This window comes from Solanum verrucosum, unplaced genomic scaffold, assembly GCF_900185275.1.
Source record: "Solanum verrucosum unplaced genomic scaffold, falcon-dt-bn FXZP01000093.1, whole genome shotgun sequence".
Taxonomy (NCBI): Eukaryota; Viridiplantae; Streptophyta; class Magnoliopsida; order Solanales; family Solanaceae; genus Solanum; species Solanum verrucosum.
The window spans coordinates 350,106-371,826 of record NW_026020065.1 but is presented as its reverse complement, the minus strand read 5'-3'; the positions used below and the strand labels follow the sequence as shown (position 1 = coordinate 371,826).

Genomic DNA, 21,721 nt, shown 5'->3' with positions numbered 1-21,721 from the left:
AGCCTAGTTAGTTATATGGAACAATATTATATCAATTAGCTCAAGTAGTATTCTTTCTAATGAACTTTTCATCTAAAATTTCAAATCTTCAAGCTAATATAAGTAGCAAAGATCATGGAGGACTAGACTCCTGCTATAGTCATTTTCGGTATCAAAATGTTGTCTTCAATGTCCTGGATTCATTTTCTGCATTCAATGTGATGGGGAATTTGTAGCCCCGTATACTCTTGGACGTCCATTCACGCGGGCAACGTTAAGGAAAAGACCTCCTTACTTAAGGCTAGTTGTTTGAAGCCTACATATCTGTCAAATAAACAAACAAAAACACCAAAGGTCTCTCTTTCTTCTCAAAAATACGGTTGCAGACAGTAAAAGTGCACACTGATCTGCTCATTCAGTGTGATACTGAAATGCAAATCTCTGTTCTTGTTATACTACAGTTCTGTACTACTTTTGAAACATACTCTGATGAAAACAAGTGGTCGCCTGATGGCACGTTAACTTGAAATGATATGGTTAATGTTCTATCTCATAAGTTGGACAAGCGAATACAATTTAAATCAGTTAAAAAGATAGGCTTAATTGAAAGGACTAACTGATACAGACCTCAACAGAACTTCCATAGTTGTCTTCAATTTCCTGCTGAATCTTCTTGGCGGAGTTCCCAACAGATTTTGCAGAGTCACTTATATGAATCAGCTGAAGTGTGGTTATGTCTACAAAGTCCTGCGGGATCGAATACATGCTCCAACAACGGTTAATGACTAGTCGTTCAAGTCGTGGAAAGTGATCACTACTAGCTCTCCATCTATGCAAATACAAATGCTTCAATCGCAAGAACTTCAAGTGTGGAAAGCCCTCTTCACCTACTTTCCAATCAGTACCAATGCAGGCATCATATCCTAGTTTGAGGGCCTCGAGTTTAGGCAACTTACCAAGAATCTCCAAATCCTCCCAATGCAATCGAGTACCTGTAAAAGCTAACTTCTTGAGGTTCTTCGGAAATGTACCTAGAGGAGGAAGAACCAAAAGTGTAGGAAACATTGGTCTTGCATTAGCCATCTTTTTCGTCTTAAATTTCAATTCCTTAAGCTGATCTAAGTAGCAAAGATCATGGAAGACCTTGTCCTTGTTACTTCTTATGTAGTCTTCTTGAATGCCATTTATCTGCAACTTCTTTACATTGGGAAGTAGTCTAAAGACCGAAGAAGTACAATATAATGGATTCCATCCGGACAAACACTGCAAACTTCTCAGAAGCCAACTCCTCTCTATAGACTCATGTTGCTTCAAGTAACTCCAGTCTAAAGAGAGGTGTCTCAATTGAAACATTTTGAAAATTTCTGATGGTAATATGAAAGGGCGAGAACACTTCCATGCGAGAAATGTTGGAGGCTTAAGTATTAAAGTTTGCAGATACTGAAGGCTAGCTATTGATGGTGGAATGTCAATACCTCGATCATTAGTAGACGAGTAAACACTCAGAGCTAGGTATCGCAAGTGAAATAGTTCAACTATACAACTGGGAAAAGTATTCAACGACAGCGAAGCAAGATCTAGGACTCTTAGTACCTTGAAACGCTTCAATGCTTGCATCATTCTTGAGCTAAAGGGATCATCAATAAAAAGGAGAATAGAGCAGGAATCATCATTGCGAACCATAGACAACCGATTGACAGCAATTTTCAATTGCTGTGATTGGATACTGATCCAAACTCTCTTTGTTGAAAAATGTCTGGCTTGTTCACTTGGATTTTGATTGTCCATTATAACTTTCACAAAATTTATTTTTCGAGCTTCTCTCAAGCAGAGTTCACGGATCACATCATGCATTCCACAAGCTTTTATTTTTCCATCAAAACTACTCACCCTTTGGATGAAAACTAAACTTCTATCTACAAGATCTTTTAGACTTTGTTTAGCCACTTGTTCCATGCTTTTCGTCTCGTCTACCTTTAGAAAACCTTCTGCTGCCCATAATTTCACAAGTTTATTCACAAAAATCAATTTATCCTCCGGGAAGAGTGCAAAATATAGAAAGCACGCTCTTAGGTGATGAGGCAAGTGATGGTAACTCAAAGCCAATACTCTCATGCATTGGACATCAAGATCTGTGCTCACCACTGAACTTACATTCGCGGCAACACTTTTCCATTCATCCAATGCTTTACCAATTTTGGAAAGAAGTCCAGCTATAACAACAATCGTTAGAGGTAATCCTTTGCATTTTAATGCAATTTGTTTCCCAACTTCATCAAATTCAGGGGGGAAACAATCTTTCGCAAAGACCTTTTCATGCAATAAACTCCAACTTTCATCAAAATTCATAAGGCGCATTTGATAAGGAGGCCTACCTGAGCTAGCATATTCAGCCACCTCCATATTCCGAGTGGTCATGAGTATTCGGCTTCTACAGTTGCAATCTGGGAAACATAGTTTTATATCATCCCAAGCTCCTTTAGTCCATATGTCATCAATGACTACCAAGTATCTCCCGCGTTTTAGAAGCTTTTGCAATTGGTCTGCTAGTTGCCCATCATTTTGCTCCACATAAGTTTGAGCATCAGTCTTTCCACGTACGGAATAAAGAAGGCATAAGAGTACATTTCTCACACAATACTCTTGTGAGATAGTGACTTTTGCACGTTTATCAAAACAAGACATAACCAACGGGTCACAGAAAATTTTGTTAGCCAAAGTTGTCTTGCCTATGCCCCCCATCCCAACAATTGAGACAACTTCTAGATCACTGGCACCTCTAGTAAGTTGGTCCTGCATCATCTCAAATTCATTTTCATGGCTAACCATTGTATTCTCATGCTCCAAGAAATGTCGAGATGTACTGGCAAGAGTCAAATTATGTGCTTCTACATCTTTGCTTTTGGTGTACATGCTCTGCTTCGTCATCCACTTGTTCCTCATAGAATCCATATGTCCTACCACTTGTTTCCAAAACGCTAGTCCTTGTATCATTTCAGTTTTTGCCAAAAAACATTTGGTTGATGCTAAGACAATCATAAAATCTTTGATGTTATTGCACCCGTCCCAGATTGCCATCCACTCCTTCATGATGGAATCAATGTGTTCTACCACTTGTTCCAAGTAACAACACAGTTTCCAAAAAGCTTTCCCTCGCAAAGTATCTGTTTTTGCGTGTATAATTTCTATTGATTTAGCGTCAATCTCATCTTCTGCTCTGTATGCAACCCCTGCGATTTTTACTTCCAAGCTTGCCAATGTCTCGAGATCGCCTGTTATGCTGCAAGGTTTCTCCATAATAGCTATCAACGATTCAAGCTTTTCGTAGAACGATTGCAAATTACATCCAGTTACTTGCATTGATTGTTGTATGGTGATCATAAGGGAATTAATAGCAACAATAGCCATTTCTTTCTTTCTCTTTTTTTGTGTCTGATAATAGTTAGGGAGTTTCTGCACAAAAGAATAACACTCTCAGTATGTTAAATGGACAAATTGCCACAAATTCTCAATTCTAAAAACACAAAGTGCTATGTTTTCTTATTCTTTATACTAGAATTTGCTACACTTGAACCGTGCGTCTTTCGAAAATAGTTTTCTACCTCCACGAGATAGTAATAAGGTCTGCACACTCTATCAAACTCACTCGTAGGACTCCGATAATATTATTGTAGTTGTCGTCACTTTAAACATATATATATATAAAAAAAAGACAATTATTATTTTTCATGTTTTAACCTTAGTATTAATTATTTATTCTCCAAATAATTTGTCACGATCTAATACTGAACATCAATTAATATAAGTCTTATGATAAAATATTCATATAAAATGATTGTATGCTAAGTTCAAAGTATGACAAGTAAAATTAAACGACTGGATTGTAAAATAATAATAGATCAAGTTATTCCTCATACCTTTGTAGCCACAACTAGGGCTAGAAATTTTGCTCAAGTGTATTTCCGGCCTGCTAGCACCACTTCCGGCAACTGAATGAACCTTGTGTGAGGAAAGAACTGATCTGATGACTTTTGGCAGTATTTGTAAGTCTTTTGTTGACATTTTGGGCCTCATTTATTTGGAGTTCAAGTAAAGTAAGAAAATATTTTTTCCAAACTCGTTTTCACACTTGACTTTTCACTCTAACTCAAGTTTCAAATATTAATTTTTCAATATTAATTCAAAATTCGACTCCTGATTCTTGATAGAGGACCTAACCCTCGAGTAATAACACAATCCATATCTCTCTTTCTCTCTTTTGTGTGTTGATAATAGTAGGCACTAGAGTCGTCAAAAGGACCGGCCTAGCTCCACCCGGTTAGGACTGGACATAAAATATCAAAACCGAATTATCAAATCGAATCAAAAATTTTGGTAATTTGGTATTTGATAATTGAGTATTTGGTATGGTATTCAAATTTGGAATTTTCAAATTGTGGTGTTTGGATTTGGGTTTAGGTTTGGTATGAGACATTAGTACCATTTAGTATTTGATATTTCCCGAATATCAAATTATTTACTTAATGAAGATCATACATCAACATGTCTATTACTCATTAGTACAATTCCAAAGAAGAAAGTTAATGAGCATATTCAACCCAAAATACATGTATTTTAGTTGTATTAATTTGTTTATCTTGATGTCTTCTTACATATTGATCTTCTGTTATATCGTGCATCGACATAAAAAAAAATTAGAAATGATTGAAAAAATAGTAATTACTTTGTAATACAATCGACGCTACAACTTCAATACGACATTACCGACATCAAAATTTAATTTACCGATTATCGAATTACCGAACCGAAATTAAAAACTTGGTATTTGCTATCTACTTTAACTACAATTACCGAATAAACGAACCCAACATTTAATAATCCCGAACCGAAACGCTCACCCCTACACCCGGCTCAAGCCTTGTGGGCCAAGATATTTGATGGGCGAGGGTGGGCCATCCTTCATTTGGAAGGGCTTGAAAATGTTCAACCCAACCCAACCCTAGAAAGGCCGAGGGCTTGGGTGTGCATAGTTATCCGCTAAAGTCAAGTTAAGGGTCATATTTATATATTATGCCACTAGTATATATATATATATATATATCATATTATAACCAAACAAAAGAAAAATATTAATCTGAGCACCAGCTGGATGTGTGTGTGTATATATACACACATCCAGCTGGTGCTCAGATTAATATTTTTCTTTTGTTCGGTTATAATATGATATTTGATTTTATGTGTCCATCTAGTTGTCAATATTTCACCAAGATGACTACGTATGTACTTGTCCCAAATTTTTATTCAATAAAGTGAAAATATTTACACCTCCTGCTCATTGTATATGGGTACATCATTTAAATGTTGTTCTCAAGGACATAGTGAGCAAATTTCTAACTATTTTGGAGTCTTTATACAAATAATCGACCAGATTCACCATTTTTAAAATTAGTATATATATTAATTATATACATAATATTCATAGACTATTTTTAACTTAATCAATTTGATGAATAGTTATTTAGATCAGCTTTTCAACGTCGATTTATTTTCTAATTTAGATTATCCAGTACAATCCATACAAAATTCAATGTTTTTCTTAAAAGAAAATTAGACCACAAAACCTACTAAGTACCAATAATTATTGGACCTCAAGATTTTTGAGGTCAAAATTAAATTAAAGTTTTACTAGTCTTTGCCTTAAGCCGCCCTTATGCTCACTTCAATGACTTGATATGAAAGGTGATCAATTCTATCTTTACGTGTACGTATCAATTTTACTTCCTTCCTTCTATACTAATTTATTTTTATCGAGAAATATTTCAATAAGGTTTTTTCGTCACTTTCTCGATTCATTAGGAAGGTGCTGTTAAAGACACCTTCTCTAAAAGTTTTTTTTTTTTAAAAAATAAATAAATAAAATAATCACACCACTTCAATACGATATTCTTAGAGAAAAAGTGGTCGGCAATTCAAATCTCATTACGAAAAATAATTTTTCACATGTTTTACTCGTAAGAAATAATCAAACCCCTGCGTCAACGTAAGGGAGTATATTAAAAATATAATTAAGTAATAAAAGTGCGATTTAAGTTTTTAAATGAGAAGCTTATAACACTCTTCAAAAGGTGTGACAAATAATCTATTACTTTCTATGTTTCAATTATTTGATTTTTTTTTAATTTGTCTAAAAAATAATAATTCTTTTCTTTTAAATATTTTTATTTTATCTTTCCACACGGCATATTTAACACCATAAGATTAAAAAATATTTTGATAAATTTAATATATCTTTAGTTTATAATCAAAATATTCAAAATTCTTCGTTATTTTATTAAATTTTATGTCAAGTTAAAATATGATAAACAAATTGAAACATAGAAATTTTATCGATAGATGTAACACTATATCTTTGAATATTTATATCCTTCATTCACTTTTGTCAAATCAAGAAAAAGAAAAAAGTGAGAAGGGATAGAAAAAGAAAAGAGAGAATTAAAAAAGATTATGATTTCATGATTCAACCTTGATAAAAAGGTCACTTAGCACAAAGTGTGTTAAAAAGACTAAACAAAGATGATAAAGGGAGTGCTAGGTGGCATAATTATATTGAGATGACATATTAATATACCTTTAAAAAGATTATCTATAAAATTCATTGATCATCTATAGTTATATCAAAGGGTTCAAGTTATTAAGAAAGCAAAAATAGAAAAACTTCTATGAAAGCGTAAAATGAAAATATATGGCTAAATAATCTGTTAGATTTTTTTGATAATTTATCACTAGTTCATTATAAATAAAATTAATAAGGAGTTTAATTTTATTGTTTAACGAGAGATTTATCCGATCCGTCGCTAATTTTTGTTTTTCTTTTTGTATTATATTGGGAGATTCTCAAAGTCCCAACATAGAGCTAAATAATAGCTAATATATAATGTAGCTTTGTCTCAAAATAAAGTGCTTTTAGATTCTAGAAGTGTTATGTTAATTCCTCCATGGCAAAGATCTCAAAATGTTCAATAATTCAATAGCAATAACACATCACTCAATTTCCTTTAATTCCTTTTCTGCAACAATTTCCCTTTAGTATCAACGATTAACGTGTGGAGTGATGCGTATTCTTTTATTCTTAATGAGAGATTTTGATAGTGAATGTCTTACTCTCAAAGTAGGATCTTCGAGTATAAATTTAAAGTAGTCAAACTTTTAAAATAAGTTTCAGATACCAAGTGACGAACCAAAATATAATTATAATTTAATGCATGTCCTTTTCTTTAAACTTTACCCTTTTTCAATGGAAAATAATTAAAAAGATATCAAGTGAGGGACTACCATACACGTATATATTTAAAACGCATTATACCTAACACTTTTCCATTATTAGGAAGAAAAGATACGAATTATACCTTCAAAGTTGGAATATAATGCCAAGTTCAAATAATTGCATTAATAGTCGATATATATTTATATATACAAATATTATAATGACTCAAGATTTTATGTGTTGCTACTTTTTTGTTGACAAAGGATCTGGATTTAACAAAAAAGAATATACTTCCGTTGAATAGTTTTTAACTTGGAAGGTGCATATACCTGTTTGTTAGTTTAATTTATGTGACATCGTTTCATGATTTGATATCGATTTTTAAAAAAAAAGACTTTTAATTTGAAATTTGTGGTTTAAAACTTTCTTTGTGTTACAAATCCACTTAATTGTGTGGATGTTTCTCCTAATCTATCCTAACGTATTGTCAAATGTTGTAAAAGGATGGTTTAAACATCCTATAAAAGGTAATCTTCACTCTTAGAAAATACACACTTGAAGAGATTTATATTTTCCATCACCACTTATCTTCCTTACTTGTTTAGTATTATTATATTTTGCTCTCATTTTACAACACGTTATCAGCACGAGTCTCTAACCAAATTAAAACCTACTTAATTCGGAATTATCTTTTTTCCTAAAAGTTGATCAATTTTCTTTTCGAGTCAGGTATACATTAATTTATATGTTTATAACATATCTAATAGGACTTACATAAGTCTTTGATCAACGATTTAATTACTGCATTCAGAACTTGCTTTAGATATTATTATGATACTTTACTAGGCATAATAATCAATACGTTTCAAGTTTATATTGTTATGTTATTTATGCTACTAACTTATACTCTAAATATACTTTATTATTTAAAGTATTAATTTGTCATTTATAATAAACAAACCAACATCATAATATTAACTCAATTATTTTATGATAGTTTTCATCATGTCGAATTTGTTAAAGCTTGAATTTGTGGCACTTGACATTTCTGGAAAGAACTATTTGTCATGGGTACTTGATGCTGAAATTCACCTTACCGCTAAGGGTCTTGGTGATTGTATAATCGAAGGAAATAAGGCATCAAGTCAGGATAAAGCGAAAGCTATGATTTTCCTTCGTCATCATCTTGATGAAAGCCTGAAGGTTGAATACTTAACAGTGAAAGATCCACTTGAATTATGGATAGGTTTGAAAGGGAGGTATGACCACCTCAAGGCAACTGTATTGCCAAGGGCTCATTATGAGTGGATGCACTTACAGTTTCAAGATTATAAAACTGTAATTGAGTATAACTCTGTTGTATTTAGAATCACTTCCCAATTAAAATTATGTGGGGAAGTTATAAAAGATGAGGACATGTTGGAAAAGACACTAACTACTTTCCATGCCTCCAATATGATATTACAGCAGCAATATCGTGAAAAGGGTTTTAAAAAATACTCTGAATTAATCTCATGCCTTCTGGTGGCTGAGCAACATAATGACCTTTTAATGAAAAATCATGAAGCCCGTCCCACTGGAAGTGCTCCATTACCGGAGGCCCACGGGGTAGAAGCACACGGCCAGTCTGAAATAAGACAAAATAATCGGGGCCATAATATTGTGCGTGGACGTGGCAAAGGCAAAAGACGATATGATAATCGTCGAGGTGGTGGTCATAACAAAAGGGAGAACAATATGGGTTCTCAAAATAATCCTTCAAAAGGCAAAGGCGATCACTGTCATCGTTGTGGCCTTAAAGGTCATTGGAAAAATGAATGTCGGGCACCTGAGCATTTTGTCAGGCTGTATCAAAATTCCTTTAAAAGGAAAGGGAATAGAGGTGGTGCCTCCTCTTCTAATGCCCGAGTGGAGTCACATTTGACTCTCAAAAATAATGCTCAGGCAGGGTCTTTTCAAAAATATGATGAGAATGTTGAGGCGAATTTAGCATTGAAAGATGATGTTTTTGATGGGCTCGATGATATTACTCATCTAGAAGCTGAGGACTTCTTTGGGGATCGCAACTGAAGATTGACAATTGAACTGGGAAATGAATAATGTTTTTTTTTTTTATGTATTTTTAATGTCTTCATTAAAGTTTATGTACTTAAGATGTTAAATTTCGTACTTCTTATTATGTATTTTTATTTTTATGAAGATAAATAAATTTTTCCAGTCTTCAGTTGGATCCAATATGAGTAATGGAGATATGTGCCTTCTGGACAGTGCCACAACTCATACGATACTAAGAGAAAAGAAATATTTCTCTCATTTGGTAATGAAAAAGGCATATGTTAATACAATATCCGGTAGTACAAAATTGATTGAGGGTTCTGGAAGAGCGGCCTTATTACTACCTGGAGGAACATTATTGGTAATTGATAATGCATTGTATTGTAGTAAGTCTCAAAGAAACTTGTTAAGTTTCAAGGTTATTCGCCAAAATGGCTATCATGTTGAGACTGCGAATGAAGGAAAGGTTGAATACCTTTATATTACTACAATAACTGCAGAGAAGAAAACTGTGCATGAAAAATTATCTGCACTTTCTTCTGGGTTGTACCATACAAATATTGGTACAGTTGAATCACATGCCGTGGTAAACAAAAGGTTTACTGGTTCTAATGATTTTATCATTTGGCATGACCGGTTAGGTCATCCCGGTTATAATATGATGCGCAAAATAATTGAAAATTCACATGGGCATACTTTGAAGAACCAAAATGTTCTTCAATCAAAGGAATTCTCTTGTGCTGCTTGTTCACAAGGAAAGTTGGTTATCAAATCATCAGTGGCTAAGGTTGGGATGGAATCCCCTGCATTTCTGGAACGGATACAGGGTGATATATGTGGACCTATTCACCCTGCATGTGGACCATTTAAATATTATATGGTCTTGATAGATGCATCTACAAGATGGTCACATGTGTGCTTATTATCAACTTGCAATATGGCTTTTGCGAGGTTGTTGGCTCAAATAATAAGGTTAAAAGCACAATTTCCAGATTATGCAATAAAAACAATTCGTTTTGATAATGCTGGTGAATTTACATCTCAGGCATTTAATGATTATTGTTTGTCCACGGGAATAACAATTGAACATCCTGTTGCACATGTTCATACTCAAAATGGTTTAGCAGAGTCATTGATTAAACGTCTACAATTAATAGCTAGACCATTGTTGATGAGAATAAAGTTGCCCGTTTCTGTTTGGGGGCATGCTATTTTGCATACAGCGGCACTTGTGCGCATAAGGCCAACCAGTTATCATGATATCTCCCCATTACAATTGGTTTTTGGTCAGGAGCCAAACATTTCCCATCTTAGAATATTTGGTTGTGCGGTATATGTTCCAATTGCTCCACCACAACGCACAAAAATGGGTCCCCAAAGAAGGTTGGGGATATATGTTGGGTATGAATCTCGTTCTATTATAAAATATTTGGAACCTAGAACTGGAGATTTATTTACGGCAAGGTTTGCTGATTGTCATTTTGATGAATCAGTATACCCAACATTAGGGGGAGAACAAAAGCAGTTGGGAAATGAGATAGATTGGAATTCACTTTCACTGTCTCATTTAGACCCTCGAACAAATCAATGTGAGCTGGAAGTTCAAAAGATAATTTATTTGCAGAATATTGCAAATCAACTACCGGATGCATTTACTAACCTTCCACGGGTTACTAAATCATATATCCCAGCTGCTAATGCTCAAGTTCGAGTTGATGTCCCGATAGGACAAAATGTTAAGGCAAATGAGTCTGGACCACGCTTAAAACGTGGTAGACCAATTGGTTCTAAGGATAAAAATCCTCGGAAAAGGAAAGGAATAAATGATCAAGATGATCATAATATGGAGGCAATTGCGCATGAAGAGCTCCGAGACATAATAAATGATGACACCAAAGAAGAGGTCCATGTCCCAGAAAATAATGAGAATGAGGAAATCTCTATAAATTATGTCTCGACGAGAAAAATGTGGAATCGAAATAATATTGTGGTGGATAATATTTTTGCCTATAATGTTGCAGTTGAAATAATGCAACAAGATGAGGATTTGGAGCCAATATCTGTCAATGAATGTAGACAGAGAAATGATTGGCCAAAATGGAAGGAAGCAATTCAAACAGAATTGGCTTCACTTGAAAAACGTGAAGTTTTTGGACCAATAGTCCGAACACCTGAAGGTGTCAAGCCAGTGGGGTACAAATGGGTTTTTGTTCGAAAATGCAATGAAAATGGTAAAGTCGTAAGATATAAAGCACGACTTGTGGCACAAGGATTTTCGCAAAGACCTGGCATTGATTATGAGGAGACATATTCTCCTGTGGTAGATGTAATTACCTTCAGGTATCTAATAAATATGACAGTTCATGAAAAGCTTGAAATGCATCTAATGGACGTTGTCACAGCCTATTTATATGGCTCACTAGACCACAATATTTTTATGAAAATCCCTGAAGCACTCAAAGTGCCTGAAGCATATGAAAATTCAAAAGAAAGTTGTTCAATAAAGCTTCAGAAATCCTTATATGGATTGAAACAATCAGGGCGAATGTGGTATAATCGTCTTAGCGAATATTTGCTAAAAGAAGGGTATAAGAATGACCCTATTTGTCCTTGTATTTTTATACGAAGGTTAAAATCTGAATTTGTAATAATATCTGTTTATGTTGATGACTTGAACATCATTGGAACTCCTACAGAGCTTTCAAAAGCCGTTGAGTGTTTGAAGAAAAGAATTTGAAATGAAAGATCTTGGAAAGACAAAATTTTGTCTTGGCCTTCAGATTGAACATTTGAAAAGTGGAATATTTATCCATCAATCAACATATACTGAAAAGGTTTTGAAGCGATTTTACATGGATAAATCACACTCATTGAGTACCCCGATGGTTGTGAGATCTCTCGATATAAATAAAGATCCATTCCGACCTCAAGAAAAGGATGAAGAGATTCTTGGTGATGAAACACCATATCTTAGTGCTATTGGGGCACTAATGTACCTAGCCAACAATACCCGGCCAGATATTTGTTTCGCAGTAAGTTTATTGGCGAGATTTAGCTCATGTCCAACAAGAAGACATTGGAAAGGTGTTAAGCATATATTCAGATATCTTCAAGGAACAATTGATATGGGATTGTTGTATTCTAATGCATCCAAGTCAGAATTGATCGGTTATGCAGATGCTGGCTATTTGTCTGATCCACATAAAGCTCGATCTCAGACAAGCTATTTATTCACATATGGAGGTACAGCTATATCATGGCGTTCGATGAAGCAAACAATAGTTGCTACTTCTTCAAATCATGCAGAGATAATAGCCATTCATGAAGCCAGTCGAGAGTGTGTATGGTTGAGATCAATAACTCAACACATTTTGCAATTATGCGGTCTTTCTGTACAAACAAAGACTCCAACAATATTGTATGAAGATAATGCTGCTTGTATAGCTCAATTAAAGGGAGGATATATCAAAGGAGACCGAACAAAGCATATTTCACCTAAGTTCTTTTTCACACATGATCTTCAACAAAATGGTGAGATAAATGTTCAACAGATTCGTTCGAGTGATAATCTTGCAGATTTATTCACTAAGGCATTGCCAACGTCAACATTTGAGAAGCTAAGATATAAGATTGGAATGCGTCGTCTCCAAGATATCAAATAAATTTTTCATCAGGGGGAGTAAAATACGCGTTGCACTCTTTTTCCCTTAGCCAAGGTTTTGTCCCATTGGGTTTTCCTGGTAAGGTTTTTAATGAGGCAACACTCAAGGCGTATTACAAGATGTGTGTACTCTTTTTCCTTCACTAGGCTTTTTCCCATTGGATTTTTCCTAGTAAGGTTTTAACGAGGCACATTATCTATAAACATCCAAGGGGGAGTGTTACAAATCCACTTAATTGTGTGGATGTTTCTCCTAATCTATCCTAACGTAATGTATCCATTTATTATTATAGTAACGTATTGTCAAATGTTGTAAAAGGATGGTTTAAACATCCTATAAAAGGTAATCTTCACTCTTAGAAAATACACACTTGAAGAGATTTATATTTTCCATCACCACTTATCTTCCTTACTTGTTTAGTATTATTATATTTTGCTCTCATTTTACAACACTTTGATCATTTGTGTGAATATAAATAATTTTATTAAAGGTAAAGAAGAATCTTTAAGTTAAATTGTTTCTAAATTATATATAAGAAGATATGGTGACATTTTTTTTTGGATTGACTAAAAAGAAAAATATGTCACACAAATTACGATAGATAAATAATAATTAATTGTGAACAAGGTGCATATATCCATATTAATTAATTTATTTTCTTGAAATTTAAATTCTATATAGTATTATAACATAACATAATATAAATAAAAATTTCACTATCAAATCATTTTGGAGCCAATCGCATGTAACTTTCTATAACAATTAGTAACATGCACTAGACGATATGTGACTTGTTACAAGTATACGATTCGGTCGTTTTAATTTATTTATCTTATTTTTTTAAGTTCATTTAAAAAAATTATCTTTTTTTCTCTTTTAGCAAATCCTTAATTTTAATTTTTCATAATTAAAATTATTTAAGACCACATTTTGGTACATTATTCAATAAATCTTTAATTTAAAATCATAAACTTCAAAAATTTCTTAAACTTAAAGTACTACAATGTGAGCTTTTTGTCAAAGCATGGCAAGGGGGCCGGGAGAATATTTTGGATAACCATTGAATGGGGGTATAAAACAATATAGATAGTGTAAAATTATAATTTTAAACTATAAACAACAATAATATATCATAATCTCACAAGTGAAAAATGATGACAATAGAGTGTGGGTAGATTTTATCCCTATATCATGAGATAGAAAGATTATTTCTAATAGACCCTCTCGACTTAAATAAAACCTTTCAAAGCAGTTTAAAAAAAAAGGGACATAGAAATGAACAACAACAAACAAATTATGTAAAATAAAGAACCTGACTACACATAATACAAAAAAAAGCACAGTAATGCAAAACACAAATTAAATCCTAAGTGCCCCACAGAGATCCCCAAATCATTTGAATCAAGGGTGGATCTACTATGTTGATTACAGATTCACATAAATTCAAAACCTTTTATATATCCAGACATATATTATAAATTAAGAAAATCACTAAATATTTATAAATATCTGACAATAATCCTCTTATTATTATCACTATAATCTCAACTTGTGATCACAATAGGAACTCACAACTTATAACATGATCACCTTTTAAATAAGAGGACACAATCTAAGGGCAACTCATTGTCCTATTGCATAGGTTATCCAATTAGCATGACATATAATCCAAAAAAACAAAAAACAAAAAAAACTTTAATGGCTGGCTAATAATTGACTATTCATATTCACTAAGGAACATCTAATTGCCTCATTTTAATTTCTTGAGAGTATACACTTCAAATTTGACTAATTTTGTGGTTAAGTTAAGCAGGTTCATTTATTTGTGTGTGGTGCCAAGGCACTCTAAAAAATCTTTCAATTCTATAGTCTTCCTAGCCATCAATAATTTGGTAACTAGCTAGAAACAAGAAAAGTAATAATAATACATTTGCTTTAATAATTAACACCACTATATACAAGTGGTGGAGACACATTGGTTCACGTGGAGTCATCTGACATACTTCGTAAAATAAATTCTATATATATTATGGAATAAAATTTTTAATAAGAGATTTCAAACTTACAATCTAAAATAAATTTTGTTACTGTACTGTAAACTTCGTTAAAGTCAAGGAGATTCAAAAAGTTTACAAATATATGAACAAATAAAAGAAAATAAATTGTATTGCAAGTGTAATTTTTCAACAGAAGGGATTCAATTGACCGCATTTCCCTTGAGTACTATATCCCCGCCACATATACTATACAAAGTAAGGTCTTATTATAACTTCACAAATCTCAAAATCAAACACGTATTGTGACATATAAATGAACATTAAGTAAAATTTTGCGTGACTGACAGTTACATACTAATAGTCCAATTGTAATGTAAGGTTCTAAGTGCATTTTTGATTTTTTGATTGTTGGCTGAATTTGAATCAATTGTGTGGATGTGTTTTGAGTGGTCAAAATGATAATGGGATTTGCACTTAATATTATTGTTATATAAAATCCTAAATTGGACTTGGACGGCCAAAAAGCCAAAAAAGTAGAAAACAATGATAAAAACGTTACAAGATAGGCACAACTCCTGATATTTTCAAAAAATTAGATAAAGTCAAATTATTTTTCGGGTACGACGGTCTAATATCTGTTGAGTAAATTAAAATTTTTATAAGAAAACGTTATTAAACTAATTTTTTTTTTGTAAGTTATTGTTACAAATGTTAGAACACAGTATAATATGTTGTCTGTAAGGTTGAAATATATGTGAGCAAATATCAATTCAAAAGTTATCCTATATTCCTATTAAAATTTAGCCAACAAAATATGACATGTCATTTAATTTAGTCCACATGAATCTTTGAGTAATTAGTCAAATTCAAGAGTTTTAAGGTTTGTTCAATAATAGGAGTACCATTTCAAAACGGTTTCAAATAGATAGTGTCAAATGATAGACTCAATACCTAATTATTTTATTTTGAATAAATATAATTATTTATTTTGAATAAATAAACATATTTATTTATGTCAATTTACCTCAAAAACGAATTCTATATATTGGTTTTGTTGTTCCCCATTTAAAAAATTTGATATCGTGACCCGCTTGAGCAAGATAAATCCGTTCTAAATTCTTAATCAAACATACTATTACAAAGTATATATTAACGAGTACAATGATATATATACTCAACAACATAACTATTGATTTAAAATTCTAGATACATCTTCGATCCGCGCCAAATAATGGCCTGAAAATAGCAAACAAATATGATAATGGAGCTAATATTGGAGATAAACATACCATACAAAATTTGTCATAAATAGGGATGAAGCAGCAAAAGACAGAGTCTACTTCTAAAAGTAGCAAAGAAATATGCAAGGAACTAGTGCACGATGCCGACTATGCACTACTTATACAAGTTTTGTATATAGAAATTATCTTTTTTTTGGATTTTTCGTCCGATGTCTGATATTCATGTTAGAGTCTAATTAAATTTGAATTTACATATTATAAGATTTCATTTATCGAGACAACATTCCAACATGATTATTTTCAATATTTCACTTAGTATGTTTAGACCCTGCGAGATTTAACGAACATTTTTTTTACATTATACATATTTTAAGTTTAGAACCACAAGAATTCAAAAGTCTTCCTTATTAACTTAACTTTGTGCTAGTCAAACAAAAACGTACAAAATAAAGCTGTAATACATGAACCGACACTCAAAGTTAGTCAAAGTTAATTAACAAGTAATAAACACTTCAACTTTGAATATGCATATATATCTAGACACCTCAAACCGTCTCCACTGTGTTAGTAGAAAACTCTAAATTACAAAATGATCATCTACTACCCACCTCAAAAAATAATGCTACGTCAACATTGGGTGTTCACTAGACACAGTAGGGACGAGTTGGAATGCTTAATTAGTTGTCAATTGAGACCAAGTTAAAATGTCTAGATATGCACTCTCAAAGTTGAAGTACTTGTCAGATAAAATCAAATTTAAGTGTCTGTTTATGTATTATGTCTAATATAAAACAGAGGAAGTACATATCCAATTATTATCAAACTACTAAAAAGAAGAATTAGCAACGTACAAATTGTATAACAAAAAACAAATAAATCCATCGCTAATCTTATTTAGCAATAGATTAATTACTGATCATAAAAAAAATCGTTAGCTACGAACCAAAATTTAGTTTAACAATAGATTAACAACGAACTTCTCAACTAATTTTAGTTTTTCTTGGTTGTATTCTCTAAAAAAAATACTAATTAGGTAACAAGAGTAGGATGGATATTTTTGGTAAAATACCATTAATGTGGCTACTTCCAAATTACTAAAGATAGCATTATACATGTGTCATGTGTGCTATAATTAGTAGAAGGGACCCAAATACAGTGTTTAAGGGTCTAGTAGTGGTATAGGAATATCCAGACAAATAACTTTTGGCCAAGAAAAATGAAAAAAAGATGATCATATTGATGACCATACATATAATAATATAATTGACCAATCAATTCATATGATGGTGGACCAAAAATCATCCAAAAAGTATACAATATAATCACTTTTCTTTTATAGATTCAGTGTTTATGATAAAGTTTATGTTTTCAAGATATACACGCTTGTGTATTGCTGGATGCATTCCATTCGTAGCTAGCCATGATTTATAATTGCCGACACGGTTTCTTTGGAAACAGTTCAAGATTTGAAATTTATGAATTTTCTATATCAACTTCATAAATGTGTGCCATTATCTTGACCTCTGGTGATATTTATGTGCTTTAACTTTAGATATGTATAAGTAGAGACTTAAATTTGTAGAAAATGAATAAGTGGACGCACACACATACTATGTGACGTCCTACATGTCAATTCAAGTGAGATAGGCTTGAACTGATTTGTATATGACACGTAGCATACATGTATCTGTATATTCAATTTCTTACAAGATTAATTGTTTATTTATGCATGCTCAAAGTTGGAGGCAATATATGTCAGCCGAGTCCAAAATAATGGTACGTTTATGTATTCTGCTTAATAATAACTGAGTTAACATCAAATATTTATAGTTATTTAGTGAATTTTTAAACAGGATATAAGCAAAAAATATTGAGTTCACATGCATTTATAGGGCTTAATTAGTTCAAGTGATCAAGATTGGGGGACTTATGACTTAGGTCACATATTTGAGTCATGCTCCATGCGAACTATATACATGGTACTTAAGTGAAAAAAAGGTAGAGGAGCGAAACTATTATTCTTGAGTTTCAAAAGCATAATTGATCCTAAAAATTGAACTCAAGACGAATTTCTCGATCATCCGAAATAAATTAAAAGATTAGTCGGCATACTTTTTAGAGACATACCACACGAAATAATTTCATCCATGAATTGATGCTTCATATATTCCTATACACATTTGTCTAGTAGCAAAGAGGTGTGACATATTTATTTGTATGTAATTTTATCTTAAAACACTTAACTGTTTTATAGTTCCATCAAAGACTTTTTTTTTTTCACTTTTCCCAAGTCAAATCCAATGGTAATAACTATGTTTTTGTTTCAAACAAGTTGAATCCTGATAAAGTGACATTCAAGCTAAGGTTGGTCCGCGTACCGCCCTAGGGCTTAGTATATGTATGTTGTGCGACCTAAGTCTGGTATTTAACTAGAGAAGGATAGTCCGAGTTTCGAAGGCTACAATTGATCCGAAGTGCTGCCCACAAAATTTCTTTCCCACTTATCCACATGTTACAACACCTATTTGAGATAACACCAAATTTTCAAACTTACAATATGGTCCAAATAATGCTGTTTTCTGTGGAGATAAGCACTTTCTGATCAAAGAAAAATAACATTTTTCAATCTTATATCTAAGTGGGGTTTGTTAATATTTTGACCACATAATCATATCTCAATCAGTCAGTTAGTTACCTTATGATCTATAAAGATATTTAACATGAAATTCTGTTGTACAGATGCCTACCTTTTTTTAAAACTTTTTGCCTAATCATTCATTCATTTTTCTTCTATTTTTTTTTGCTTTATAAATATATACCTTCCCCTCCTTGCTTATTCCACAAATTAACTATCCTCTTCTATCTCCTTTCTCTCTTAGTAAACATAAAAAATTCTACTAACAATGGTAATATCCTAAACTCATTTCAAGTAGATAAATTGTTCATGTTATGGTGTCTTATGTTATCTTTCTTTAATTCAATCATTCAATCACAGGTTTTGGTTCATAACCATGCTGAAAAAGATGGTTCAACTGATGGAGGTCTAGTCGATTTTCGTGGAAATCCAGTTGATAAATCGCGTACCGGAGGATGGCTTGGTGCAGGGCTTATTCTAGGTAGGCTAGTTAACTTTGTTGTTTTCTTGATCATGGCAAAAATGTTTGTTATAGTGTCTAACTTAGTTGTTCTGTTTCAGGTACAGAGTTATCAGAAAGAATATGTGTTATGGGGATATCGATGAATTTGGTGACTTACTTGGTTGGAGATTTACATCTTCCATCTTCTGATTCTGCCAACATTGTTACTAATTTCATGGGAACACTCAATCTTCTTGCACTGCTTGGTGGTTTCTTGGCTGATGCTAAACTTGGACGTTATGCCACTATTGCAACCTTTGGTTGCATAGCCGCTGTGGTAAGCTTAAACTGTTAGAGAGAGCATACCTTTTGTTTCACTTAATGATACTTGCGAGCTTGATTCTTTTACATTGAAACAAACACATGGAAGTTCTTGCAGTATTCTACCTGCTCTGATACCAAGTAGAATTGTGTGACTATCTCATCTTAGATGGTTAAGTTATTTGAGAGAGTAAACTTCTAATTTGTTTGATTAGTATAAATAGATGCTTAAACTGTCAGAGAGAGCGCACTTCTGGTTTATTTGATTTATGTCTTCAACACTTTTGAGAGTGTAAACTTGCCTTTTTAAGTAACATAATATGTTCTTCTTTGTGTCTATAACCAGGGAGTAACACTGTTGACACTTGCAACATCCATCCCAAGTATGAAGCCTCCCGTATGCGACTCAAGATCGAAAGGCCACTGCATCGAAGCCAGCGGGCAGCAGCTTGCTCTCCTCTACGCAGCATTATACACCATATCACTCGGTTGTGGAGGGATCAAGTCTAGTGTGTCTGGTTTTGGATCAGACCAATTTGATTCGTCGAATCCTAAAGAGAACAAGGCCATGATATACTTCTTTAACAGGTTCTACTTCTGCATTAGCCTTGGATCTTTGTTTGCTGTGACAGTGCTAGTGTATATACAAGACAATGTTGGAAGGGGGTGGGGGTATGGTATATCAGCTGGCACAATGATACTAGCTGTGGCGGTTTTGCTTGGCGGAACATCATTGTATAGATTTAAGAAGCCAGAGGGAAGTCCTTTGACTATCATATGGAGAGTTTTGATCTTGGCTTGGAGAAAGAGGAAATTTTCTCACCCTTCTGATCCTGGATTCTTGAATGAATATCACAATGCTAAAGTACCACATACAAAAATGCTGAGGTGAGATATTGTCCGCGTTGGACCAAACTCGTATATTTCCCATTAAAAGTATCTGACATAAGAACAAAAGCTAATGAATGTGTTCTTGTTATCAACAGGTGTTTAGACAAGGCAGCGATTCTTGATGATTATGCAGTTGCAAATGAAAACAGAATCAATTCATGGATAGTATCAACGGTTAGTCAAGTCGAAGAAGTGAAAATGGTTCTTAAGTTGATTCCTATATGGTCTACATGTATACTCTTTTGGACTGTCTACTCTCAAATGAACACCTTCAGTATCGAGCAAGCTACCTTCATGAATCGAAATGTTGGCAAATTTGGCATCCCAGCAGGCTCATTTTCCGTCTTTCTCTTTATTTCTATACTCTTGTTTACTTCAATAAACGAAAGAGTCACCGTACCAATAGCTAGAAAGATCACGGGCAATAGACAAGGACTCACAAGCCTTCAAAGAGTTGGAATTGGACTAATACTATCTATTGTTGGTATGGTAGCTGCAGCTATTGTTGAGAAACAACGAAGGGAAAACGCGATACACCACAATTATAGCATAAGTGCATTTTGGTTAGTCCCTCAGTTTTTCATTGTTGGTGCTGGTGAAGCTTTTGCCTACGTTGGACAACTCGAATTCTTCATCAGGGAAGCACCAGAAGGGATGAAATCAATGAGCACCGGGTTATTCCTCAGCACGCTCTCAATGGGATTTTTTATTAGTAGCTTACTAGTGTCAATTGTACATAAGGTAACAAACGGAAGCTGGCTTAAAAACAACTTGAACAACGGTAAGCTAGACTACTTCTACTGGATGCTAGCAGTACTCGGAGTGCTCAATTACTTCGTGTTCCTTGTTTTCTCCACGAGACATCAGTACAAGACACAACATCTTAGTACTACTCTTGAAGACTCGGAAGAAGAGCTCAAGAATTGGAACGATACGAGCATTGACAACACGCAAAAGAATCCTAATGATGCAGAGAAGGAACAAGTTTAAATGCTCTTGCCATATACAGACCAGCAATGTCTAAGCATTATTTATAGGATTTCGAAGTGCCTCATTCTTTTCTAGTGTACTTTGTACTATAACTTCGTATTCGTTTTCACAGTGACATTGTGTAGTATTTCTCTGTAGACAGAAGGTTTGTGTTTTGAGGTAAAGAATGAAAGCAGGACATTGTAGTGCAGATATATGATCATTTGCATAAGCACAAATGTGTATTTTTGACATAGTGCAAGAA

The 21,721-nt window shown here is 33.3% G+C and overlaps 4 protein-coding genes across 5 annotated transcripts in view; 2 read left to right on the top strand and 2 right to left on the bottom strand.

Annotated features, from left to right (window-relative positions):
• The window catches only part of LOC125823752 (uncharacterized), a 297,644-nt gene that overhangs the window by 41,801 nt on the left and 234,122 nt on the right, over positions 1–21,721 (bottom strand). The gene's annotated exons all lie outside the window — the stretch shown is intronic.
• On the bottom strand, positions 508–3,417 carry LOC125823713 (putative late blight resistance protein homolog R1B-17). The gene has a single exon (XM_049503084.1). The coding sequence runs from the start codon at positions 3,385–3,387 to the stop codon at positions 592–594; it is 2,796 nt and encodes a 931-aa protein (XP_049359041.1). The 5' UTR covers positions 3,388–3,417; the 3' UTR covers positions 508–591.
• On the top strand, positions 8,249–9,313 carry LOC125823579 (uncharacterized). The gene has a single exon (XM_049502936.1). The coding sequence runs from the start codon at positions 8,249–8,251 to the stop codon at positions 9,311–9,313; it is 1,065 nt and encodes a 354-aa protein (XP_049358893.1).
• On the top strand, positions 19,014–21,654 carry LOC125823720 (protein NRT1/ PTR FAMILY 6.4-like). Its single transcript, XM_049503092.1, has 5 exons — positions 19,014–19,104; positions 19,194–19,314; positions 19,395–19,612; positions 19,943–20,484; positions 20,583–21,654. The coding sequence occupies exons 1-5, from the start codon at positions 19,102–19,104 to the stop codon at positions 21,475–21,477; spliced, it is 1,779 nt and encodes a 592-aa protein (XP_049359049.1). The 5' UTR covers positions 19,014–19,101; the 3' UTR covers positions 21,478–21,654.

Coding starts and splice junctions, on each gene's coding strand:
- LOC125823720 (XM_049503092.1), top strand. Junction 19,315..19,394: donor TGGTGCAGGGCTTATTCTAG/GTAGGCTAGTTA, acceptor GTTCTGTTTCAG/GTACAGAGTTATCAGAAAGA. Junction 20,485..20,582: donor CCACATACAAAAATGCTGAG/GTGAGATATTGT, acceptor TGTTATCAACAG/GTGTTTAGACAAGGCAGCGA.
- LOC125823579 (XM_049502936.1), top strand. CDS start 8,249: ATGTCGAATTTGTTAAAGCTTGAATTTGTGGCACTTGACATTTCTGGA.
- LOC125823713 (XM_049503084.1), bottom strand. CDS start 3,387: ATGGCTATTGTTGCTATTAATTCCCTTATGATCACCATACAACAATCA.